The sequence below is a fragment of the Folsomia candida genome, unplaced genomic scaffold (genome assembly GCF_002217175.1).
Source record: "Folsomia candida strain VU population unplaced genomic scaffold, ASM221717v1 Fcan01_Sc029, whole genome shotgun sequence".
Lineage (NCBI taxonomy): Eukaryota > Metazoa > Arthropoda > Collembola > Entomobryomorpha > Isotomidae > Folsomia > Folsomia candida.
The window spans coordinates 1485281-1510287 of NW_019091221.1; the positions used below are offsets into that span (position 1 = coordinate 1485281).

Here is a 25007-nt window from a genome sequence, read left to right on the forward strand (position 1 = left end):
TAAGAATTATTGAATCATGTATGAGAAAATCAGCCAGAAACATATTAGGCATGCGCAAATTTGACCCTGTAAGTGATTACATGCACACAAAACTGAAGTGGTTGCTGCCACAAGAAAATCATTTCTATAGAATTAATCTCTTCATTTTTCAAGTTTCCCAACGTAAATTGCCATATTTTAATGATTTTCTTGTCCGAAGTTCAGAAATTCATGACCATTTTACACGCGGAAATGATACAATTAGATCAACAGTTTGTCCTAAAAACAAAAGTGGTGAGAAATGCATGAACTATTTAGCAATTAATGCATGGAACAAATTACCAAGCTGTCTCACCGGAAATGTAAATGTTATCATTTTTAAACGTGAGCTGAAAAAGTTCATTCTTGAAAATGGAAGCATACTAACATAAATTTGTAACTTACTACTCTGAATCTCTTCCTTTACCTAAATATTACTGACTATTTTACGTTATTTCAAATTTATAATCCGACAATAATTATATTATACTCTTTAAACATATTTAATATCATTTCACTCATACCTGCGTCTTATGTAATTCTCTAAATGCAATTCTTGTAATCCGTTCCTTTCTTTATCAAGTGTAATAAGCCATTTACATGGCAAACTTGACGAATTAATAAATAAATAAATAAATAAAATAATATTTGCAATCTTGGTGGATTTACAATTTTTATATGAATTATTGGCATCCATTCATTTTCTTATAATTTATGCTGAGATACATTTTTATATAACTGTTATATAATATCGTATAGAAGTGTTAAAGTCAAAATCAACTAAGGTCAAGTTATGTGTTTTGTTTACTATAAAATAAATGTCAATGTCAAATTGCATGCAAAATTTTAAGTTTGGGTGTCGACAAAATAGAATTAAGTTAAGTTAAGTATGGTCGTTAATTACCTGAAAATCGAGTTAATAAGTATTTTTAATGAAATCTAATTCTTTCGCGATTTTTGTGATTTACTTGTAAGGTTAGGGATTTGATTCTTCTACTCCTTGGTAATGAGTTGTGGTGTATCGGTAGTGAGTATACAGTGTTAAATATAAGAATTTCAAAATTTAATAGCAGCGTAATAATTGCTCGAACTAGACCACCTTTTTTGTTATTAAAGTTTGAATTATAGGTGTTAGTTCATATTATTTCGTAATTTTTTGAAAATACATATTTTTCAAAATCGACCTCAAAGTCGCAATGGTTAAGGATAGGGGATTCGAGAAAAGTGTCCAAAATCGGCACTATAAGTTCAAAATCTCAGTTATTATAGCTCGAACACGTCTAAATCTTTTTTATCCATTTAGAGTAACTCATTATGGACATTAATTGTCATATGGTAATATATTAAATGTTTTTAAGTTGTTTATTCATTTTAATAATAAGATTTAGTAAATAAGTAGTGTAAGTCTACCATTAAGGTTTGGTGAAGCATGGGCTGGAAGAGAGAACAGTACAAAGAAAAGCTCGTAGTAAGTAGTCGTGTAATTTTAATGCTGACCAGTTGTGTGAATAAAATTCATTTCAAATTTTCAATAAGTTTCCAGTTTTCCAGATAGTTTCCAGTTTTTGGTTTATTTATTTGAGTCAAGTTACATTCACCATCTTGCCAAGTTCAAGGAAAAGCATAATTCACGGCGCAAGTTAATTGGAAATTTGCAATCGGTAGTTCCGCACCGTTTTTAACCAAAATTTTTTCTAAATAACATAATTTGAACATATTTAGGAAGCTGTAATTTTTTTAGGTTAATCCATTACGAATTGATTTCGTGGTGAACCTGCAAAGTTAAGCTCGACAAAAAAAATGTCAGATTTTCAAATTAAATATCGAAGCGTCATAGAATTTTTAACCCTGGAGGGGCAATCGTGGCGTCGCAATCGCAAATTAATGGCCGTATGCTTCAAGTTTAGGGCGAATAATGTTTTTTAACATTCAGTATCTAATCTTTGACGAATTATTCAAAAAGTTTAAAATAAAATTGACATGAAATCATATTTTTGTGAGTATTTTCGAGGATAACTTTGCAGATTAGCCAAGAAGTCAATTGGTAATGGATTGACCTAAAAAATTACAGCTTTCTTAATATGTTCAAATTATGTTATTTAGAAAAAAATTTGGTCAAAAACGGTGCGGAACCTACCGATTGTAAATTTCCACCGGAATACCCTCGTATTCATCCCAATGATTTGATTTGTCGCTAGAATATGTTGAAATCGGCCTTATGACTGTAATTATGGTTATCCCCGTCTTAGGTAATAATGTCAAATTATTTACATAATTGTCGATACGGCTTAAGTTTTTGTCAGTTCTGTCTGTCTATCCGGAGCGCTTGAAATTTTGTTGACTTTAGGTTGAAATAAACATTAATTGGCAGTGTTCCAAATTACATACTAGTCTCAATTAGAAATCCAATTTTACCTGGGTAATTACGCCATAAAAGTTTCAGAGCAAAGTATATTTTCATACCATATTCCATAATAGATTGAGATATGGCCCATATCCGCCAATTTTATTAACGTTTGTACTTACGACAAATTTGACACAAATTAGTTACATTTATATACAATCATTATAGAAGATGGTTAATTTCTGAATGCATGTTCCAATACATGAAAACGGTGATCGTATATATAACTATTTCCAAATATATTGAACAATTTAGATTTTATAGACTTTAGTTTATTATTTAGATATAATCAGCTTAGGAAAAAAATTCCAGGCAATTTAATATAATTCGAGAGGAAGAATTTACTAAAATATTCCCAATTATGTCCCATTTTATAAAATGGACCCTATAATTACGCCTCTTCCTTTAATTTCACACTGAAAAAAGTCAAGATAAGTTCAGAATTCAGTAATACTCCGAACTAGAAACATGTACTCGAAAAGAGTCCTTCTTCTCATTCACGTCATCCTCGGCGTGTCATCATACCTCGGCGTTTCACCAATACGGTTCGATATCCCTTCGAAAAGATTCCATTGTACTGTCCGAACTCGTTTCTGCTGTCGGATGATGACAACATTGTTCTTGGTACAATGGGTATTCGGCACTTATCGTCTCTATTGTCTCCCCACGTTAACAAAAGAATCTACCGCCGATGAAATCGTCGAATTTAACATTATTTATATTACCATGATGTGCCTAATCATTCCAATCATTTGCTTCCTTCTCCTTTCAATCAGAGGCGATGCTCTGGCCCGAAGTCTTACACAGGTTCTTCGATATTCGAAGTACATCGAGTCCAAGTGGTGTTGCTTTTCGAGGTTTCAAGAATTTCGAGCTTTTCCAACTTCCCTGATATTGGAGCGGTTGTTCTATCTACTGCTCGCGACAGGGACCCTTTCGTCATTTGCGGGAGGTACCGGTGTAATTTTGCACCGAACTGTGGCAAGCAACTGGATTTCTTTGATACCAGTGGAACATAGGAATACCGTCTTGGTATGGATGGATCATTCTTGGGAGGCGTATGTCATAGCTATGTCTGGGGTAGGGATTGTATCGGTGTGTTGTGTTATAGCGTTTCAACTAGGTAAGGAAATGTATTGTGAGCCTAAATACTGCCATAACAGAAATTATGCGTACTATGTTTAACTGGCATATTAATTGAACGCTTTCTTATTTACAGCATTCACGCTCCCATTCTATTCAGAATTCTGTCTAGCCCCTAAATCTGGTAAGAGACGTCTAACTCTGCCCGATTTTCGCTCCGCAGACTTCATGCCGTTAGAATACCGAAAGTACGAACAACTGCATAATTTCTACATGCCGATTTTCGGGCCCGTCTTTATCCCATTTCAAGCCGTTGTGATGCAATTTTCTATGATTGCTAACTGGATGCTACTCCACTACTGGGGCACGTTAGGAATTCTACGGCTAGTCTTGGTCTCGGTGGAAATGGGTTTGCTCATCTATTGGATTCTAATGCTAGAATTTGGCGGAAGGTTTTACGCAGCGTCTAAAAGGAATAAAGAATCGTGGCGCGAGCTTGGGGAGAAGAGTAAATTTTTGAAAAAATGGAGAAAGTCTGTTCGCCCTCTGTGTGCGGGGTATGAAGGTTATCTTGTCATTAAGAGGTTAAGTGTACTCAAGTTCTTGAAGGGCATTGTCCGCGGAACGTTTCGAACCCTGCTAACGTTTAGCGATGATTGACAACAGACTATTCGACTAGACTCGATGTAAAATTATGTAATAGATTTTTTATTGACCAATTGATTAACTCCGATTTCATTCAGGGCAGTTTTTAGGCTTTCAATAAAATCAAATCATATTGTTTTCCAAATTAGAATTCCGTTCCATTTATGCCGGTGTGAAACTACTAGAATCGACATACATATAGACCGGTGACCTCGGCGCTTCAATCATCGTCCCGTCATCCCCCTCCGGCCACCAGTTATTCGTGTGCCAAACATTGTGCATGAAGTGCATCTCATCCTGCGGCATTCTCGCCGTCGGTCCTCGATAATCCCACAGCGTAATAGTCTCACCATTCCTTCCCCGCATCATGAAGTGTACCCGATCCGCCGCAAATTCCAACCCGTACCAGAAATATTCCGTGGATGAATCATACCCTGAAATCGGGGTGACTTGCGACGGCTGTCGTTCCGGCGCGCTAAGAAGTCTACATTCCCCAAACCTTTCGCGATAACAGTCCATCAGCACACGCCCGGTCGAGAGGTCAATCGTTCTGTAAACGACGCGAATATTTGGTGGATCTGTTTCCTGATAGTCGGTCCAGATCGAGAGATGCACGACCTCCGGGGCGGCACAAAGCCATTCGAAATCTATCTCAGAATTGTCAGGAATCCCGTTTCCGTTCCGGTCACCTTGATCATTGAAGTAGGTGAAGATTCCAGAAACGACGCCGGACAACGGTTGGTTGGAGCAGTTCGCGGCTTTAGCTCGGGTCCAGTAAGTTCCGTACTTGTAGCGGCCGAAAGTTTCGGCCGCAGGGGCGCCACCAACGCCGGCGGGAGGGTTGGGGTTTAAAGTGAACCGAAGCGATCGACCGTCAAGGGCGTCAGGGTCGGCGAAACCGGATTGGGGAGTGCCTGGAATTTTGTTTGTGATCAATTATTAAGCAAATTTATATTTGTGACGAATAATTACCATGGGTCCCATACGTAACGAAAGTTTGGGATGACGAGCCTGCCCAATTCTCCGTAAATTGGGCATTAGCGTAGCAAAAGGTAGACACGAGGCCAAAAATTAGGCAAAGATTTGCCATCTCGAAGCAGGATGGATGAATGTGCAGGATTCTGGAGTTTTTTTTACTGAATGTGAGATTAATTCTAGATTTTTTAGCTTTTTATAGATCAATTCTGCATTTTGAGAGAGAGGCTTGGCATCTCTGGCACATTTGAATGGCAATGTGGTGACGCAAGGTGTGTTGTTGGTTAGAAATGTACACAACAGATTGTCAAGGCTAGATAATTGAGAATAAAATCTAGCTTATTTTGCGGCAGAGTCCGTGAAAGGTTGTAAAGAGTAAACATTAAACATATGGTTTTGCCAAGATAAATAGAATTGCATAAGTATTTTAGCATTTTGGGGTTAGAATTATGTCATCTGAATCTACAATTTTTTGGTAGGATTGCGAAACCTGCATAATTCGAATATCGATATATTCTCAAATATATGACAAGATAATGACAAACTGCATTGCATTAATAGTTTGCAATCCTTATTTTTATAAAATTGATTCTCTATTCAGTACAACCAAAATATTGTCATGGCACCCAGGTGTGCCACACCTACAGTCGCATATAGCACGATTTGACTGCATTTCTACCTTGTGTAGAATTTTACATAATAATGCAAATTTCTCTTTCAACATGAAACCTTGCGAATATTGAAGTAAGTGCATATTTGCAAAAGTTTGGATAATAAAGCATATTTTTTAAGTAAATACAATAATTCAATTTTGCACGAAAATCGCTGTACAAACTATCTACAATGCAACTATTTTAATACTTTGGCTTACATAATTTCGTTTGCTCGAAGTTGTGCAATACCCTGAGAGCGATTCCCCGAAATTTGAGAATATTCCGAACGAATTTAATTTAACACTGAGCATATGAGGGAATACAAATAAATTCCGGAAAAATTGGGAATTCCCAAAATTCCATGGGAATGGGCACAACTCTACTCGGAGTTAATTTAAAATCAGTACATTTTAGCAAAAACACAACACTCATTAAAGATGGATAATTAACAGACGCCATTTATTTTATAAGCTTGACTTCATCATCCTTAATAATTAAATATTTTACAGTTTACTTTCTAGAAATATCTAATAATATTCAAAAATAAAATTCAATATCAATTAGCGTCCATTTCTACTAATGGTTCATTAATTTCAGACATATCATTATAATAAATCCTAATCTAACCATACATTTAATTAATCATTATATTAAGTTATACGATACAACATATATGATAATTTCTGGCTATAAAAATAACGAATCTACTGATACGCATCAAAATAAAATATGTACCCATAATTAAATAAGTTATTAATTAAACACTAAAAATAATTGACATTAAAAAAATAATAATCCTACTTAAAATCTTCTCCAATACAGCTGACAATTAGAAAACTCAATAAATAAAATAAATACTCAATGAAATCCAAATTACTTAAATATTTTATAACAATTCACAATTGTTTCTCCATGGTATGCTTTCGCCCACAGTGGCTATTCAATTCGTAAAATGTGAAGAATTTCTTGCCACAGAAATAGCACTCGTACCCCTTCTCCCCCCCGATGCCATGTTTCCGTTTACAGTGACTCTCAAATCGGGCCTTGACACTCGTCTTGTATCCGCATTTGCAGGATAAGAGTGGCTCCTTATGTTCCGAGTGTCTCGTTTCGACATGTTTCTTCAAACGGTTCCATGTGTAGAACCTCTTGTCGCAAAATGTGCACAAGTGACGACTTCCCCCTATCTCATGGGCAGTTTGGAGATGGAACCGTGTCCCAGGTTTTGTCAAGAAGATCTCCGGACAGCGATCGCAGGTTTTGTCTTGAAGATGATCATTAATCTCGTGCAGCATGCAGGTAATACTACAAGGGAACGTTTTCTCACAGCGGGGTAATGTGCAGGAATGGTGTCGCTCATCATTTGCAGAGTGTTTCGCTTTGACATGTTTCTCCAAAAAGATCCACGTGGAGAACTTCTCGTCACAAAATGTGCACAAGTGACGATTTCCTTCTGTTTCATGGACAACGAGTAGGTGATACTGTGCGCCAGGTTTTGTTATGAAGACCTCCTGACAGCGGGGGCTTAAATCGTGCAGGGTCCTCTTTATGATCCTGATTCTCGTGCTGTATGACGTCAAACTTTGTGAAGAATATCTTTTCACAGTCAGGAAATGTGCAGATGTGGCGAGGTTGTGACGTGCCGGTGTGCAAGTTTTCGACATGTAGGCGTAGGTCGTTGGCAGACTTGAATTTTTCATGACAGATGTCACATTCTACTCGGGGACGTTCCGTGGCGTCACCATCTTCTCGGGGAGGGGATGAATTGTGACAGCTTCGCATGTGGGCGGACAGGTCGGCAGAATTTTTCAGCATGTCGGCACAAACCTGGGAAAATTAGAGAATTTTTAGATTCGAATCACTTAGATTTGTGAAGAATTGTGGAATGTGGGTAAAAATTGCGACAAGAATTTCCAGAAACAAATTTTATCAGGTCACAATTCTGAATAAATTTTTACACCAGGGGGTAACAAATATAAATTTGATGGAATTTTACACAACCTGTGACCTCGCGTATGTACTTACCTCACATAATTTTGCAACATCATGGTCATGAGTGTCGCTGACATGCTGTTTAAGAAGTTGCACCGTGGGGAACGACTGGGTGCAAGAATTGCATTCGATTAGTAACGATGGCGATGACGATGATGGTGACGATTCCATTTTCTTCACGGAGAGATATTCCTGACGGATTTATTGGGTGGATAAGTTCCCTAGAAAAAATGATGGGTAATTAAAATATGTATTTGGTAAAAGTACTCCCCCCCCCCTTTAACCATTAAATAAATTTAGAACACTTATTAAACATGTTGTGGAAGGTAACTAAATAAATACTTAGGAATGATAATTATTATACTTACCTTACTTAGGGATGTGTCGACTTTGTTAAAAATAATCACAGTTAAAATGTAGTAATTAAAAATTAATTAATTGTAACTATGCCGAGTCAGCAGAGGACTTGCTCCTGCACTCTGTTTGCGCAACAAATTAACCTGCGCTGGGCATACCTTTGTTAATTTGAGACTTGAAAATAACTATAATCTGTACTTGTTTAAGGGACGGTTTATTAATTACGTGGCCCAAAAATATTCAAAAAATTAGAACCCATCACGTAACAGTAAACAGTTTTTTGAACATGTGGCGCAAATTAATTTCAATTAAGGTCAATTGACCTGTAGCATTGCCCCTTTAAGGGGGTAATATCCCTTCCTAGTGTTACATCGCGTTACATAATTAATGGATAGTCCCATCCCAAAACATAGATAATTAAGAAAACTTTATTTAAATGGTCTATGATAACCATGCACCCTTATTCCCTTATCCTTAGGATTAGTGAGGTACTTCTCCCATTGTTTGGTCATGCGTGAAAATGTTAAATTTTCATAAAAATATTTTCATTCTCGAAGTGCATACCGCGGAAAAGTGGGGACGAGCGGTTTCTATATGAATCTTATTACACCATTTAAATATGCTAGTCCACCTCCCACCCTGCCATATAAAATGAAAGTGATTCATTTGTTCTGATTTTTTTGGGGGTGTGGTCCAAAATAAAAACAGCTGACAAGTCAGGCAAAAATGATCAAAATCTAGATCTGAGCGAACTTTGACGTAATTTTTCTCAAAACCCACGGCCAAAATGTGCTTATGCAGGGGGTTTTTAGAAAAATGACATAAAAGATCGCTCAAAAGCAGGTCACGAGGGTCTGTTTTTATTTTGGACTGGGCTAATAGATCCCATGTCCAATACACTTTTTTGATCTGTATTAAATTATCTGTTTGCGGCATTTTGCGACTTTTTCAAAATTTTGGGAAACCCCACTTTTGAACCACACCCACAAACAAAATCAGAAACAAGTGAATCCCTTTTATTTTCTAACATTCTGGACCAAAAATAAACATTAAAATAAGTTCTAGACTTTCGGAGGTCCCCTGGTCCACTCACCTTTCATTCCCCCCATCTATGCATCACACTAGTGCATCACAAAATCACATATATAGGTGGTGGAGGACAATGTTTACATTTTTTTCGCAAAATTAAAACAACACATGATATACATTCAGCTTAAAAAAGGAGAACGTTTGTGTATCTATTTAAATTTATCTATATCACTGCTGATAACCCACAAATCCAATTCCACGTGTAATCTTATTTCAAAAGATTCCGCTATCAGAATTTCTGTTTCATAAGCATTTAAAATTGATTAAATGCTTTCGCCGAAAGTTTGTTATTTCTTTACTCTAAATTAACCTATTTCATTGACAAAAGTTAAAATTAGATCCAGAAATGGGTCAATTATGGGTATAAAAAGTATAAAATATTGCCACAACTTGTCCCATCTCAACCAGCAAGTGGTTACGAAACTTGTCCAAATATTTTTCAATTGAATTAATTATCCAATATCATATCATAATTAATTTTTCAAAATCATTAACAACCACAACGTTGGTTCCAGTACCATGGATTTTCAGAACTTATTGTATCTTGTCGTGGTCTGTGTGTCACAGGGTATTGAAGCGAATGAGGGTAATACGTAGCAATAATCAGGGTATTCCGACCCTGGGTTTTATTGGGTTTGGGTTTTTGGGTTTTAGTGAGTTACATTTAATGGGTTTTACCATGTTAAATGGTGTTTATTTGGGTTTTACTGGGTTTTATTTCGGTTTTAATTGGTTTTATTCGAATTTTGCATAGTTTTACCATAAAATTGAATTTAAAAATTTACAACGCCTTAGAAAATGTGTTTATACTGAAAATGAGAAGCTTATTTCACTATTACAATTTTCATATAAATCTGACAAAAATCGATTGTAACCTTTAAGTCTTGACAAAGTTGATTTAAAAATTATTTTTTTAAAAACTAAAACAACTTCATGTATACTGAACAAAGAATTATATATGCTAGCATTTAAATTTTCAATAGTTAAAAACTATTTTTTGTTGAAATTTATAATAAAACCCAAAAAACCCAATAAAACCCAAGAAAACCATTAAAACCCATGAGTCGTAAATTTTTGAAACCCTGGCAATAATATGTCATAAATATTTTTTTCTAATTACACTACATGCTAAAATTAAAATTTGTACTTTAGTCATAATTAAAGGCAGCTGTGGCGACCCAACCTCAATTAAATACAGTGACACAAAATGTTTCAAACTTATTGACCATTACCTAACCTGGAATCAGGCGTTGGAAGAATGTAGAAATATGGCCGGTCAAGGTTGCCGCTTGGCCACTATAAATTCCGCATCTGAGCAAGATTTTATAAGCAACCTTCTTTTCAATTCATCCTCCGTCGTCAACAATGTTTGGATTGGGGCAACAAGAAACACTGAGGCTGGTCGCCCCGAAGAATTTATATGGGTTGATGGTAAAATCGTGTCCACCTATGCAAACTGGGTACCTGGCTCCCCATCCGCGACGATTGGTCGGAATTGTGTCCAACTACAATCCGGTTGGACCATGGCGGCTGATACGCCAGGATTGTGGAAAGATGTAAATTGTGAAGCGGGAAACTGGGCGGTTTGCGAATCTTTTCAAGTTTGGAGTCCTTATGAGACACAATTGGCAATAATTGAGTTGAGAAGAGCGCTCAATGAACTAAGGGACAACCCGGGTACTAATTTCTATAGCAGTGTTTCTTGTGACAGTAATCACCTTTGCGTTTCTTGCAGCGGACTAAAATTATTTTACCACCTGCAAGAAACGCATCGGTACAAGAAACTCTTTCCGCCCATATAGTTAATAGGCGTTCTATTTATTTCTTGCACTTTCTTGCTTTGCAGTGCAATTTATGCATTGAACCTGCAAGAAAAGAACACTTTTCTATATTATTTTTAAATATTTAAGTTACTGCTTTTATTAATTGTTTTTTTTTCACGTCACTCTTCTTAGTTCCCGTCGGATACATTTATGTCCAACTACCCAACCAGCCCGCGCCAACAGCTACATGGCCACAAGTCGGGTGGGGGGATGTTACGGCAACTTATGCCGGTCTATTTTTCCGGGCGGAAGGAAGCGGGTCTGCTGCATTTGGAAAAAATCAAGGTGACGCGACTAGACAGCTTGCCGCAGTCGAGTACACACGATACAATTGGGATGACCGAAAACCGCATTACTTAGAACTTCCTCAGACCGGATGGAGTCCATGGTGGCGATCTGGGTATGACGATACTTTAAATGATGGATTTTATTTGTATCAATCGGCCCGATTTCTGCATAGTAATGTAGAAGTGCGCCCAAAAAATACCGCGGTTCGTATTTGGCGACGCGTGGCGTGAAATCGGTTCACACAAGTATTACAGAAACATGTATATCACAAAATGTGCCGAATTTCTGAATAAATGCGAATTATCGTGAAATTGTTGCATGTACATATTTGCATTATAAATAAATTCTAAAAAGATAATATAATCTTATATTTGATGAAAAATTTTTGCAAATTATTCGCACAATAAATATATTTATTTACGGCTTAATTACTAAATAAATTTGAAACCGACAAGGTTTTAATTTTAATTAACATATTTAAATTCTACGAAGATAAGTAGTACTAAATAATTTGTGATATGATTCAAAATATCGTGTGCAAAAAAATATATGATTAACATTGGCCTTCAATTAAATTTAATTAATCTGTATCACAATATCTTCGGAAAATAGTATAAAATTTTAACCCCTATTTTTGCAAAATTTAGAATCTGCACGTGAGTTCGGCATCCTTGCGAAACTCGAGACCTATCTGGCGAGCGAGGACAAGTCCAGAAATCAGGGTCAAATTCCTACTAATCCTAAGGGCCGGGATAAGTCGGAGAAATCTGTTTTTCTGTTCCTGGACAATTTCCACATTTCGATACCCTTTGTACTCGGACATGTCATCGTCACCGTGGCAGATACAGTGTGTCACGCGTACTTCTGGAACATCTGGAAATTTTAAAAAATTGGTTAAAATGTCGATATCTAAAAAATCAAAATTAATTTTTTTCGATTAAAATGAGATCAAATTTATACATATATGTTGCTATATTTTATAAGCAGCCGATCCTGTAGCTATCAGGACCAATTACATAATCAATCAAGATCAATAAATTCGCAATTCGCAAATTTTTGCAAGAATTCGATCTCATTTTAATTCATTTCAATTAAATCAATTCTAGAATTCTTACCGGGCGAAAAATTTGTCAGATATTGGAGAAAGTCAACAAATTTTGCGAAGCTGATCGGAAATGGGGCCAGAACTTCGATATGCGTGAGACCTGTCAAGTTGGCCAATTCGTCAAATTCGGTGACCAGAAAGTTCTCTTGTTCTCCCCCCTTGGACATCCACTCGCTCACGGAGACGCTAAGTTTCCTCAGAGATGGGAACATTGGACCTAACATATTTACAGGATTGATTAATAGGGGTATTCACGTTACCGTGGTAAATAGTGTAAAAATCGAAAATTGAAAACTTTTACTACTTTTACCATAGTACCACTGTTTTCTACAGTGATGTGAATACCCCCAATACTAATAACATGTCATAAATAATTTGTCGAAATTTGTAAACAAATATTAGATGTATTCACGTCACGATTTTAAAAAGGTAACAAATTACAAAATTCAGATAAAATTTTCTCTGAATATTTGTAGATATAAATATTTTGCAAGTTTTGGCAAAATACTTATTGGCAAAATTGTTCCAAATGGGGGTATTCACGTCACCGTAGAAAACAATTGTACTATGGTAAAAGTTCACCTACTTATCAACATTTACCAAAGTTACGCTGTTTACAATGATGACATGAACACCCCCAATACTACAAATCACCAGGGCCGGGCAAAATAGTATTTCAAATACAAAATACAAACTACAAACTACAAAATACTATTTTGTATTTTAAGCTCCATGTTTCACGTGAAAGTATTTTGTATTTTGTGTCAGCGGGTTGAAATGCATTTTGTATTTTCCAATTTGAACCCGGTAAAATACAAAAATGTATTTTTAAATGCAAGTTCCTTAAAAGAATAACGAATCAAATGAAATAATGAACTCTTAAGATTCGAACTTCTGTAATTTTGAGGATGCAAACGATTCGTCCAACAATCTTGAAGAAAAAGTTAGAACAGAGTATGAAAATTTTATCAAATGTTCAATTGTTGATATTCAAATGTTAAACAAGTTTCCACCTATTAAATCTGTGTGTTTAAAATATAACACTCCCTTCCCTTCTGGACAGGTTAAAAGGCTCTTTAATTATTCAAAAATGATTTCGACACCGAACCGACGAAGTCTTGTTGATTAGAATTCCGAAATTCTAACTTTGTTGAGTTAACAAGTTTTAACTCCTTCAACAAGTTATTCTAATTATGTTTTGTTACTTATTTTGTGAAATAAAATTCGGTATTAAATTTGGCCAATTTTGAAACTTGTTTCATTTAAGGGTTTATAAATATCAACATTAATTACGATGTATTTTGAAAAGTATTTTAAATAAGTATTTTGTATTTTGTAATTTGTATTTTAGACTTCTGTAGATTTTGCGAAAAGTATTTTGTAATTTGTATTTTAAGACAACCCTAGTATTTTGTATTTGTATTTTGTACATTAGCAGAAATGTATTTTCATTATTTTAAGAACCATGTATTTTGCCCAGCCCTGCAAATCACCCTAATATTCCCAAGTTTAAAAAAAACTCACCAATATTCCCTATCAAATCTGCACTCTCTAACCCACACAGTCTCAACTGTGAACTGTGTCACCCCCCTCCAAACATGCCCCTTCTTCAGAATATGCCCGATAACAATACTCCCCCTGAACTCCGGAACTTCGCATAAATCCAGACGCTCCAACTTGTCCATGTTTTCGAGCTGAAGAATCATGATTCTGAACAATTTTTACACCAGGGGGTGTCAAATAAGAGTTTGACACAATTTGTGATCTCACCTATGTACTTACCTCAACTTTAACTTCGGCATCATGGTTAAGAGTGTCGAAATGCTGTTCGAAACGTCGCAGCGAGGAGAACGTCTTGGGGCACGAATTGCATTCATGGAGAGATATTAAATGTTCTGTGGTACCACTGGTACCCTGCATGTACCTTACTTAGGTACTTCTCCTACGGTTTGAGGAAAAGGTCATGCGTGAATATGTGAGGTTAAATTTTCATAAAAATATTTCCATTGTCCAGAATTGACGTCAACTTAAAATCCCTATCCTTCCATGTTATAACTCCCTATCTCATAATGTAATTAAAGTTGACGTCAATTCTGGACAATGCCTTATCGAAGTGCGTACTGCAGAAGAGTGGGGACGCGCAGTTTCTATATGCATCTTATTACATCACTTAAATAAGCTAGTCCACCTCTCACCCTGCAATATAAATACATGTGCCCCCACCGTACCCTGGGCCACTGGTTAGTTTATATTGTAGAATGCTCTGAACGATCCCAACAATAAAATATTTTCCATTCGTTCGAGAAGGGTCGAAAAAATGATTAGGTGAGTTTAAATGAAAGGTACATTTGGTCCCTTTCTGTGTGAGGAATTCTGACCCTTTCTATTCTTCTGGTCTGGTTTTGTGGGAAAGTTCCTAAATCCAAGGACACTGTAAAGGTTTCTATTTTATTTTTGTACTTTTACTTCGACCCTTTCATAAATATTTTGTGCTTTCTATTCCTCCCAGTTTTACAGAGAAGCAGCAGCACGTCTCGTTTTTCTGCCGAGGGACTTTAATTCCTCTACCCATAGTCATATTCGGCCCTTTCTGATATTTTTCTTTGGTAATAAATTCATTGGCAAAAAATACGAAGTAAAATAATTTGCATTTTAAGATATTTAAATATTAGTCAACTACGTATCATTAAAACTGAGGATAACCATAGTTTAGACATTGATTTCTGTGATTTTAATAGTCATCATCTTGTAGCGTATATATTATCTAAGTAAATTTCTACCTGGAGATTGTTAAAATCACAATAAATCCCACTTGATTTATGTTATTATTTATGTGTATGTGATTCATATCGCTGTGATAAGATTTCAGGAAAACTGTGAATAATCTTATCATTATTACAGATAAAAATTATCCCACAAATTTCTCAACCAGGCGAACATGCTGGCCCCCCATGACGAAAGCACCGCGTGTGTCGAGAAAATCGGCACAAATGGCTTGGTACAGTTTAACCTTTCATAAACCAAAGCAGTTTCTAATTAATAAAAATGTCTCTTCCTTCAGATTATTCAGAAAATAGCGACCTTCCTGCCCAATCGGGATCTAATTTCTTGCACTCGAGTAAACTCCATGTGGGAAACAGAAGTTCGGAAACATCTCCTCTCCCGCTGTCCCGTAACCCTATCTGCATTCAAGATACCCAAATACCTGGCAGACATGCAATATCGATCCTATTGTCACAACAAGGTCAACCTTCCTCTCTCTGGACAAAACGACTTGAGCACTATAGTCACCCAATTTGCCTCATTTGCCGATGTAAACGCAACATTCGTCACCCACCTGGTCCTCGAGTGGCATTTGAACGCGATTGAACAGAATCACAAGTTTTTCTCCGTTTTGCAACAATTTACAAATCTAAAATCTTTACAGTTATGCCCCTTCGTGCGAAGTCTCGGGCAACCACCCCTGCATTCAGACACATTCCCGAATCCCATCCCGCCAGAATTTAGTCTCTCCAAATTAAAAAAATTGATAATTACAGTAAAACCCGACGATTCCAGAAATCCTAGGGTCCAATTTCACAAGTCCAACGTGTTTAGATTTGTTCGAAATCTCATTCCCAAGATAGTTCCACATTTCCCCAATATTACCCACCTCGGGGTGGGAAACGTCCCCCTGACAAGGGGACAATTGAGGAAAGACTATGTCACATGGTGGAGTTCTTTTGCCTCTAAATTGACAAGTTTTACCCTGCAGACCCACGACGATTTGGTGAGGGCAGTTCCACCAATCTTGTTTGTTGCCGGGGTCACTATAAACATAACGAGGCTAGATATTTCCTGCATTTCGTACATTTCTGCTCCCGACCAATTTTCAAATATTGTTAACAATCTGGCACCAAGGTTAACCCATTTGCGATATTCTGGTGTCCGGAGTTACGCCAAGGATGAAGTTTGCACCGTTGGGCTGCCAATCCTGCCCAAATTGAAGGTCTTCCACCTAACTAAGGCTCCACACGGGACAGACGACTGGCATGGCAAAGTACCCGAAGTCATGTTCAAGTTTGGGAATGAAGTTTTGAACTACGCGGTCCAATTTCCCTCCTTGGAGGCCTTGATTTTCGAGAAAGAATGGGGAAGGAATAATGGACCGAATTGTGAGATGCCGAACAGCGCCTTTTTTGAAACAATGGTTCCATTACTGTACAAAAGTTTTATGGCGGAAGGTACATCGCCGTGTGTAACGTTGAGGCGGTTAGATATCCCGTTTCCGGTGGGGTTAAAGTTCAGGGTGGGGCGTGATGCTGACGATGGATGGGAGTGGAGAGATTCGGCAGAATTTTTTGAGCGGATTCGCACCACGTTTCCAAATTTGGGGTATCACGTGTTGGAAAAGGCGTGGGTGGAAGGGAGGGTGAAACGGATGGAAGAGTTTGTTAAAATGGGGAGAGAGTTGGGATGTTTGGAGGACGACATCCACATGATGATGAGACATGCGAATTTACTTATTGGGTGTAAAAATGTATAATGTTATAAATATAAACCATGTATGTAAATTAGAGTTAACACAAGTTTGGTTCAGCTTGAAGTTCAAAATCTCCGCTATTTGTAGACCGATTTTCTAAATGGTTATAAAACCTATTGCCCCATGGTGCATAAAACCTTTTTAATTTTGAAAATCGGCTTAGAAATGACGGAGATTTTGAACTTCAAATTTTACAACCTGAACCAAATTGTCTTTAATTTTAATGTACGAACCATAACATGAAACACTTTTTGCTACCCGATTTGAAACACATTTCTCAAATATTTAGTTTCTACTTGTATATTAAACTTTATCAATGTTAAGTAATATTTATATCTATCGCATAAATTTGAAACACATTGATTTTTGCTTCTAGTAATATATTTATGAGAGTATTTTTTAAAAGAATTTTATACAACAAAGCATTAAAAAAAGTATTCTTTGTGAATACCATCCATTTTATCTAAATATATATGTGAATATATACATATACGTAAGTATTGTTAGCATCATATGTATGTAAATACTACCGAAGTGCGATGAATGCTGTGGGTTGGTTTTAGAAAAAAAATGTTCACAATCATGTGGAAATGTGATTAGCACAAAAATATTTTTATTCTGGGCAAAGTATTAACAAAACCAAGCTGGTACCCAGTACTAAAGCTTATTTCAAATTTGCTTATTTCAAGTTTCCCACAAAAAATGGTGAGTATGGAGATTTTTCACCTGAGTAAAAAACAAAAACGGGGATGATGAAGCAACGTACCCACCCAGGTGAAAAATCCCCATACTCCCGTTTTTTGTGGGAAACTGAGCAAATTTGAAATAAGCTTTAGTACTGGGTACCAGCTCGAACGAAACCATAGAGATTCGTATTGGAAAAAGGTTGCGTAAAATAGTTCTTCGAATGGTCGAAGACAGTGTTCCATCTCTACCGGCCAAGTCATTTTGACCAGTGGCCGGCTAGAAGTGGTCAAAATTAGTGGAAGCTTATATACTGCCAAAACTTCGTCGAAATGCAAAATTATGTAAATTACTTTCATCTCAACGAATAAAAATACATCACGAAAGTGGAGAGTTATTTATTTTTTTGTATTCTCCCCTTGACTTTGATACGATTACATTTCTGATACTGTAGAAGATTTGGATTTTATAAGACGAGCATGTTAATTGCGTTAGATTTGGAATTATCGATATACCATGGGTATTATTATATATATTCTTAGAAATTAGAAAATTCAAAACAAAAATTTAATTTTAGCCAATTTTGACCGTCAACGATATGCATTTTGACTGGCCAAACTGGCCGGTTAAAACCAGTTATTACCACTGGAATTTATGCCATCCGGAACACTGGTCGAAGGGATTAGTTGAGTAAGGGTAAATTGGGTCATTACTGACCCAACTGACCCAAAATGAAACCGTTGGTTGATTAGAATGTGTGTCCCTTTCTATTTTGGTGTTTAAAGAAAGTAGTCAGGAAACCTTTCTATTTTTAGTTTATTTTAGTGAATGTTGGACAGTCCGTTATTAACAGGGCAGGGAACGGTTTTGTCATTTTGGAAAACGCATTGGTTTCGTGTACTCTAAATACAAAGCACAACACTTTTCAAAGTGCGAATAATTTTCCTTCGCAAAAAAACACGAGGTGAAATACAAGTAAATATTTAAACCCCATGTTGTACAATTTTAGTGAATCCTTCCTTACAGATAATTTCTATATTTCTTAGAAATACTGCAAAAATGATGAGCAACAATGATACATATAGTGAAGTTGGGGAAATCGGGTCAAATCATTTGGTAAGATACTACATACTACTCATTTACACGCAACCTTCCAAATAATCAATCAATTTAATTCCTAGAAATTTCTCACACTCTTTCAGATTATTCATCAAATTGCAACCTTCCTCCCTAGTCGAGACCTCATTTCTTGCACTCAAGTAAATTCCAAGTGGGAGTCGGAAGTTCGAAAACATCTCCTCTCCCGACGTCCAGTTACCATAACTACGTCCAACTTACATCGTTATGTAACCCTGATGCGGTATCGGTCCCACTGTCACAAAATGGTCAACCTCTACTTCATTAGACAGGAAGACTTGAGAAATCTACCCATGCAAGTTAACTTTTTTGCCATGGAAAATGCAACATTCGTCACCCACCTTGACATTGACTGGCATTTGAATGCGGAAAGATACGAGAACAATTCCTTTTTTGAAAGTTTACAAAAATTTACGAACCTAACATCTCTAGAGTTGTGTCCCCTCTTGCACCAAGGACGTGGTCGGGATGCCCCATCACTCCAATCGGATGACTACGTTGACCTCATCCCGTTGAACTTTTCACTCCCGAAAGTTAAAAAGTTGGTGATTAACGTGCAACCGAGAATCGGCAAACACGGGGTTGAGTATCCTAATATCCAGGCACTGGTTAGAGATCTCATTCCCAGAATAGTGTCTCATTTCCCCCACATTACACATCTTGGGGTGGGCAACGTCCTCTGGGGTGGACAATGACGAAGGAATATGCCGCGTGGTGGCGATCTTTTGCGCCTGCGCTGACAGGGTTTTCTGTGAAAAATTCTATCCGATACGTTCAGCTAAATCCACCCATCCCGATAATTGATTTGGTCACCTTAAACATTACGAGGCTTGTGATTTCCCCCATTTCAAGTGTTTGGCAACCACTCCTTTGTTCCAACCTTGGGACAAAGCTAGCCCATACATTGGTCCATTTGAACATCGTTTCGATCCGGGATTGTCCCAAGGAATACGTTTTTGCCATGATGATGCCAATATTGCCGAAATTAAAGGTCTTCAAACTATCAAGAGTTCCCTATGGGGAGGAGAGATGGAGTGGTAAAATACCTCAAATTACGTTAACGTATGAGAGTCAAGTTTTGAACTACGCGGTACAATTTCCCGCTTTGGAGTCCATTATCGTTGAGAAGGATTGGAGCGAGGGGAAGTTTGAGGGTCAAGATTTGCTAAGTGATGGCACCTATTTTGAAGCACTGGTTCCATTTTTATACAATAGTTTTATGGCAGAGGGTACCACGCCGTGTGGAACGTTGAAACGGTTAGATATCCCTTTCCCGGCTGGGGTGAAGTTTAGGGTTGCGAAGTGTATCAGCTTAAGTGACGCCTGTAATAATGAGGATGACGCTAAAAGTGACTACTGGGAGTGGAAGGATACGGCCGAGTTTTTTGAGCGGGTCCGCACCACTTTTCCGAACCTGGGGTATCACGTGTTGGACAAGAAGTGGAGGGAAGAGAGGACAAGAGGGGTGGAAGAGTTTGTTAGAATGGGGAGAAAGTATGGCTTTTTGGAGGATGATATTCATATGATGATGAGAAAGGGGGATTTATTAGGGGGTTAGTCTTTGTTTAGACGTTCTTAGTTGTTTTTTGCCCACGGAATTTTTTGATAATTTATCTCCTTATTTATGTGAAATGAAAGGATGCCTCTTCTGGATCTATTTCGGAGATTAAGTTTAAATGCAAATATCTAAATTTGTGGTAAAAATTAACTTAATTTCACATTTTCTCCAATTTCATATACAAAATATGTACGTATATCTGAATAAGTTATTGACAATGACAGATTGATATATATTTTTAATGTTGATACGTATATCTTACCTTTATTTGCGTACATATCGTGGCAATTAACATACTCTTTCGTAAACACTGTAAACATTTCTAGGAAAAATTAATTTTGTAAAATTTTTCCTAAACTATTACAAAGGGGAGTAGGGGGAGTTGAATTGCCTCGTTATAAAATTAGTTTAAAATATGAAAAATAAATACGTGTGATAAATATTTAATTCATCACTAAAATCATCAAGCGTTACATTTTTGCCCTATTTAGCAACATTTTCATGTAAATGTCTTATCATAGTCTTAAGGTCCTAGCAAATAGTAATTGCAAATCTCCACCAGCAAACCTATCAGTAAGAATTTGATCTCGTAATAATGCTCCGACATATTTAGCATGCATAATGTACCATGATAACGACTGAAATACATATATACTGAACAAAGTACAATCCTTTTCCCCCACTGTAGGGATGGGAACAAAAGCAAGTCATGCAGATTTCATGAGACACAGAAATACGAGTGAGATGGACATTTGCCAAGTAACAACTGAACAAGAGTAGATAGATACGCGATGATCTGTCCCATGATGATGTCAGCATTTACATGTACTACATACTTTCACACTAATTCTTCCAACTGTTAACGGACAATGCAGTCACTCATTCATCATTGAATGGATCTGCTCAGCTGCGAAACTACTTAAAAATCGGATAAGTATTTACTATCGGATTTGTTTTATTATTTGTTTTGAAATTTAATTAAATACGGTGATTATTTAAGTATTTAAGATGAAATTTATTTTACTAGTTTACTAGTTTGCAATTTAATTTTGGTAGTGTATAGTTATAGCACAACGTTATGTCAGATATCCTTTTATCTGCGGTGATAACTACGCACTTTACAATAACGAATTATCAACTAGGGGTAAATTATTGAAATAAGGAAAAAACATGTAAGTAAACTCTTGGGTAAATCATAAAATTTAAAATGAGTTTATATATAATGGGGGTATTCACGTCAGCGTCGTAAACTGAGGTAAACGTTGTAAATAAAAAAAATCTGGATGAATTATGATATTTCTTGTGGTTCGTATATTAAAATTGAACATAATTTTGGTTCAGCGTGTAAATTTTGAAGTTCAAAATCTCCGCCATTTCTAGGCCGATTTTCAAAATTAAAAATTTTTAATACAGCACGGGTCAATAGCTTGCAAACACATTCTCAATTTTGAAAATCGACCTAGAGATAGCGGAGATTTTGATCTTCAAAGTTTATACGCTGAACCATAATTGTGTTTAACTTTAATGTCCATACCATTGGATTGCCAAGCATCTTATTATACATTTTCATTTTCATTTTCATTCTTGCAGAAAATCTGTGCAAAATCCGAAATTCATCTCCTACAATGGGGTCTAACCAAGAAGGCGAAGAGATTATAGATTATATCAAATTATACCCAGAAATTCCACCACCTCCCACAAATATCTATCCCGAGCTACACCCCAACGATCCCAAACTATCAGCCTCATCCCCCATCTCCATGGAACAATGTATCGTCGACCTGATCAAGTCTGAAACCGAGTTACTGGCCAAGCTCACCGAAATATGTGTCATATTAAGAAAACGGCATAAAAATTGTGCCATATCGAAAACTGCGAGTAGTTCGGCGTCCATTGTGGGATCGGTGTTGACGATTTCGGGCGTTTTATTGGCACCTTTTACGGCAGGGTTGTCTCTCACAGCGACAGCGGCAGGTAATTGGATTACTACTAATTCGGCGAGGAAAAATTGCGAATTATTTTTCACTTGGGTACACGGTGTACGCAACGAAAAAAATATTATAATCTAATTATTAGGGGTACTCACATCACCTTCGTGATAACAGTACAAATTTTATAGACGACACAAATTCCAAAAAAATCATCTAAAATTTTGAAATTTGTGCATTTAAACACGAATGACTTAACTATTTGTGCATGAAATTACTTCACTCCCAATTGTTAGGAAAACTTAGAGTCGCGATGAGTGCAAAGAGTTATGATACCTTAAAATTTTAAATTAAATTAAAATTGAATTTTAAAATGATCTATTGATTTTACGATAGTAAATTTAGGAAACTAATTTTTATGCAGATAGCCTTTCTCTATACTCTACCATTTTACGCATAATTTGCAACAAATACCAATCAGAAATTTATTGAATGCTTGCAGGTATCGCCACCACCGTTGCCGGCGTCGGCACCACGATTGGTACCGATGTCACGAAATCCATTTTACACAAGAGGACCGTAAAAGAGCTCGAAGCTCTTCTCGAAATCCGCCTAAAACAGTACGAATTTACCGGGAAGCAAATCAGCAAAGCGTTAGATATCGCATCGATGGGTGTGTCCGCGACCGCAAATGCCGCCCAGGTTATCTCGTTTGCCAAAATTTATCAATTTCTCTACATAAATCGCGACATTTATGGAATTAGTGGGTTAACGGCGTCAATGTGTGCGCAAGAACAGCTCGGTGGGTTGTTAGTTGGTGTCGTGAGACCGCAACTGAACAAGGGGCTGGCCCTTATCGGGCTTAAATTAGGGGCGAGGACTTTCATGGTGGGACTTGGCGTGGTCTTCATCGCGCTCGATATCAAAACGATTGTCGACTGTTGGAGGAAAGAACCCAAGCTGTGTGGACAGGTGGAAGATATATGTAAAGATATTAGGGCAAAGATTGAAAGTCATGAGGAATTGTTGAACGGAGGTGGGGATTGGGAGAAGGTTGTGAATAACGGAGAGGAAAAATCATAGCTCAATTATAATTTATAAGTGTGAAAAATTTATTATTGTTTTAAATTCAGATATTAATATGCTCAATATTTATAATAATGTATACCACTTATATTTCTTCAATAAAGGCTTTGTATTTAAAGCAAGGTACGTTATTTGCATTAAAATATTAAAATTGGGAAGAGACACGTCTCGTTCCACAACCATGTCATGGTGATGGCGAAGTTGAAAAATAAATTGGCCAGATCCGAGCACCATTTCGCCATGTATTTCCAATCATTGGAACGTAGCACTAATTTTGGAATTTTGCCCTTGGTATCAATACCGAGGGGAAATGGTTTCGTGATAAGTGTCAATTTTATATGGGCAATTATAAAGTTGAACCTTGATTGAAATAGGGAATCAATCCACCGGTATAGGTTCCAGGTATGGGTCCAATTTTAAGAAAATGTATAAGTTTCTGAGACACTTCGCGTTTTTTAGACATTTTAAAGACTTAGAATTACCTATCAAATTCACACTGGTAACTGTTACGCTGATACGATTGGTTTTTGTACCGATTTTAATTATTAATTTTTATCCCCTGCGTAGTCAGCTTTTTCTTAATATTTTTATATGTACATAGTATAATAATCATGCAAACTTTATGAACCAATAAAGATTTAATTTTTAACAATACTATGATTGGTATAGTGTGTCATACTATTTAAATATTAATATACCTTATGAAATGAATTGACTAAAGTTTATTGAACCAATATAATGGAAAGTCTAATCATTTTTGTTTAGTTTAGTAGTGTACGAAAAAATGCGATAGGTTCTTCGAAGCAATAAAGTACACATATAAATAATTAATTTGCTTTCAATCATTTTGGATTTCAATTTGATGCTTGATGATTGCATTGGAAATGATACGGTATAAACTTATAGTTCTTACAGTTATAGTTGTACTTATTTACATATAAATATAAGTACACACCAAATAAACTTATAGTTGCAATATTTTCCGAAAGTAATAAATTCTAACTAATAAAATAACAATGTTTTGCGTGAATATTTTAATTTTAATTTTATTAATTTTTTAGGTATACCCAATCGTCTCAATTGAACTGACAGTAAAATGAATAGATTTTTGTAATATTTCAAACTTTGAGTTGTTAATGGAGGCGAAATTAAATATGCGTTAGTGAATATATTTACTGAATGCTATGAATTTATTAAGTTTTTAATTAAAACTTCGGCACAATTTATTAATTGATTCTAGAAAGCAAATTAATTGAAATTTCTCCAACATTTGGACAAATGCGTAGATTGTGGTAGTATTCTCTAACATTCACAATAACTTATAATCAAGTCTTCAGAAGAAATTACGAAGTATGTACATATTAATTACGAGTGTAAATAATAATGAAACATCTTCATCTTGCAACATCGTTCTTCTTACTTGTATGATTTTCATTGTATGTAATATCATGCTGAAACTGCATACTTTCATAATAAAATAGTACATGGTGTAAAATACAAATTCAGACAAATTATAAATTATTAACGGCATGCTAGCTAAATTCTAAACTGTTTTTTTTTACAAATTTGAAAAAAAATTTAGTTGGTCGAAACAATCGGAAAAAGCGATCAAATCACACATTATGTACCAAACATGATAATCCTAATTACATAATAAATA

General features: G+C 36.2%; 7 protein-coding genes across 8 annotated transcripts; 4 read left to right on the plus strand and 3 right to left on the minus strand.

The window, feature by feature from the left end:
• Positions 1-4192: 4192 nt before the first annotated feature.
• On the minus strand, positions 4193-5316 carry LOC110860131. Its single transcript, XM_022109194.2, has 2 exons — positions 5123-5316; positions 4193-5064 (listed from the first exon to the last, which is right to left on the minus strand). The coding sequence occupies exons 1-2, from the start codon at positions 5238-5240 to the stop codon at positions 4313-4315; spliced, it is 870 nt and encodes a 289-aa protein (XP_021964886.1). The 5' UTR covers positions 5241-5316; the 3' UTR covers positions 4193-4312.
• Positions 5317-6674: 1358 nt separating this feature from the next.
• Positions 6675-7941, minus strand: LOC110860097 (telomere zinc finger-associated protein). The gene is made up of 3 exons (XM_022109163.1): positions 7804-7941; positions 7287-7605; positions 6675-7231 (listed from the first exon to the last, which is right to left on the minus strand). The coding sequence occupies exons 1-3, from the start codon at positions 7939-7941 to the stop codon at positions 6675-6677; spliced, it is 1014 nt and encodes a 337-aa protein (XP_021964855.1).
• A 2432-nt stretch (positions 7942-10373) lies between these two features.
• LOC118439014 lies at positions 10374-11695 on the plus strand. Its single transcript, XM_035860021.1, has 2 exons — positions 10374-10893; positions 11172-11695. Exons 1-2 carry the CDS (start codon positions 10485-10487, stop codon positions 11555-11557), a joined length of 795 nt encoding a protein of 264 aa, XP_035715914.1. The 5' UTR covers positions 10374-10484; the 3' UTR covers positions 11558-11695.
• A 155-nt stretch (positions 11696-11850) lies between these two features.
• Positions 11851-14408, minus strand: LOC110860174. The gene is made up of 4 exons (XM_035860015.1): positions 14215-14408; positions 13957-14126; positions 12443-12649; positions 11851-12200 (listed from the first exon to the last, which is right to left on the minus strand). Exons 3-4 carry the CDS (start codon positions 12642-12644, stop codon positions 11971-11973), a joined length of 432 nt encoding a protein of 143 aa, XP_035715908.1. The 5' UTR covers positions 12645-12649; positions 13957-14126; positions 14215-14408; the 3' UTR covers positions 11851-11970.
• A 532-nt stretch (positions 14409-14940) lies between these two features.
• On the plus strand, positions 14941-18016 carry LOC118439038. Its single transcript, XM_035860056.1, has 3 exons — positions 14941-15038; positions 15334-15430; positions 15494-18016. Exons 2-3 carry the CDS (start codon positions 15371-15373, stop codon positions 16955-16957), a joined length of 1524 nt encoding a protein of 507 aa, XP_035715949.1. The 5' UTR covers positions 14941-15038; positions 15334-15370; the 3' UTR covers positions 16958-18016.
• A 285-nt stretch (positions 18017-18301) lies between these two features.
• Positions 18302-20719, plus strand: LOC118438967. Its single transcript, XM_035859946.1, has 3 exons — positions 18302-18602; positions 18685-18754; positions 18841-20719. The coding sequence occupies exon 3, from the start codon at positions 19467-19469 to the stop codon at positions 20331-20333; it is 867 nt and encodes a 288-aa protein (XP_035715839.1). The 5' UTR covers positions 18302-18602; positions 18685-18754; positions 18841-19466; the 3' UTR covers positions 20334-20719.
• Positions 20720-21163: 444 nt separating this feature from the next.
• LOC110860137 lies at positions 21164-23486 on the plus strand. Of its 2 annotated transcripts, none has more exons than XM_035860017.1 (3): positions 21164-21588; positions 21924-22307; positions 22764-23486. In XM_035860017.1, the coding sequence occupies exons 2-3, from the start codon at positions 21959-21961 to the stop codon at positions 23342-23344; spliced, it is 930 nt and encodes a 309-aa protein (XP_035715910.1). In that variant the 5' UTR covers positions 21164-21588; positions 21924-21958; the 3' UTR covers positions 23345-23486. The 2 variants fall into 2 exon arrangements, with proteins under 2 accessions (XP_035715910.1, XP_021964891.1); XM_022109199.2 differs by having other exon boundaries at positions 21165-21505.
• Positions 23487-25007: the final 1521 nt, after the last annotated feature.

Excerpts from the sequence above, each read along its gene's own strand:
- LOC110860131 (XM_022109194.2), bottom strand. The coding sequence starts at position 5,240 with ATGGCAAATCTTTGCCTAATTTTTGGCCTCGTGTCTACCTTTTGCTAC. Across the intron at positions 5,065-5,122 it reads CGTTACGTATGGGACCCATG|GCACTCCCCAATCCGGTTTC; the intron begins GTAATTATTCGT and ends ACAAAATTCCAG.
- LOC110860097 (XM_022109163.1), bottom strand. The coding sequence starts at position 7,941 with ATGGAATCGTCACCATCATCGTCATCGCCATCGTTACTAATCGAATGC. Across the intron at positions 7,606-7,803 it reads ATGTTGCAAAATTATGTGAG|GTTTGTGCCGACATGCTGAA; the intron begins GTAAGTACATAC and ends TAATTTTCCCAG. Across the intron at positions 7,232-7,286 it reads TAAGCCCCCGCTGTCAGGAG|AAGGAAATCGTCACTTGTGC; the intron begins GTCTTCATAACA and ends TCCATGAAACAG.
- LOC118439014 (XM_035860021.1), top strand. The coding sequence starts at position 10,485 with ATGGCCGGTCAAGGTTGCCGCTTGGCCACTATAAATTCCGCATCTGAG. Across the intron at positions 10,894-11,171 it reads TGAACTAAGGGACAACCCGG|TTCCCGTCGGATACATTTAT; the intron begins GTACTAATTTCT and ends CACTCTTCTTAG.
- LOC110860174 (XM_035860015.1), bottom strand. The coding sequence starts at position 12,644 with ATGTTCCCATCTCTGAGGAAACTTAGCGTCTCCGTGAGCGAGTGGATG. Across the intron at positions 12,201-12,442 it reads TCTGACAAATTTTTCGCCCG|ATGTTCCAGAAGTACGCGTG; the intron begins GTAAGAATTCTA and ends TAAAATTTCCAG.
- LOC118439038 (XM_035860056.1), top strand. The coding sequence starts at position 15,371 with ATGCTGGCCCCCCATGACGAAAGCACCGCGTGTGTCGAGAAAATCGGC. Across the intron at positions 15,431-15,493 it reads AAATCGGCACAAATGGCTTG|ATTATTCAGAAAATAGCGAC; the intron begins GTACAGTTTAAC and ends CTCTTCCTTCAG.
- LOC118438967 (XM_035859946.1), top strand. The coding sequence starts at position 19,467 with ATGACGAAGGAATATGCCGCGTGGTGGCGATCTTTTGCGCCTGCGCTG.
- LOC110860137 (XM_035860017.1), top strand. The coding sequence starts at position 21,959 with ATGGGGTCTAACCAAGAAGGCGAAGAGATTATAGATTATATCAAATTA. Across the intron at positions 22,308-22,763 it reads TCTCACAGCGACAGCGGCAG|GTATCGCCACCACCGTTGCC; the intron begins GTAATTGGATTA and ends GAATGCTTGCAG.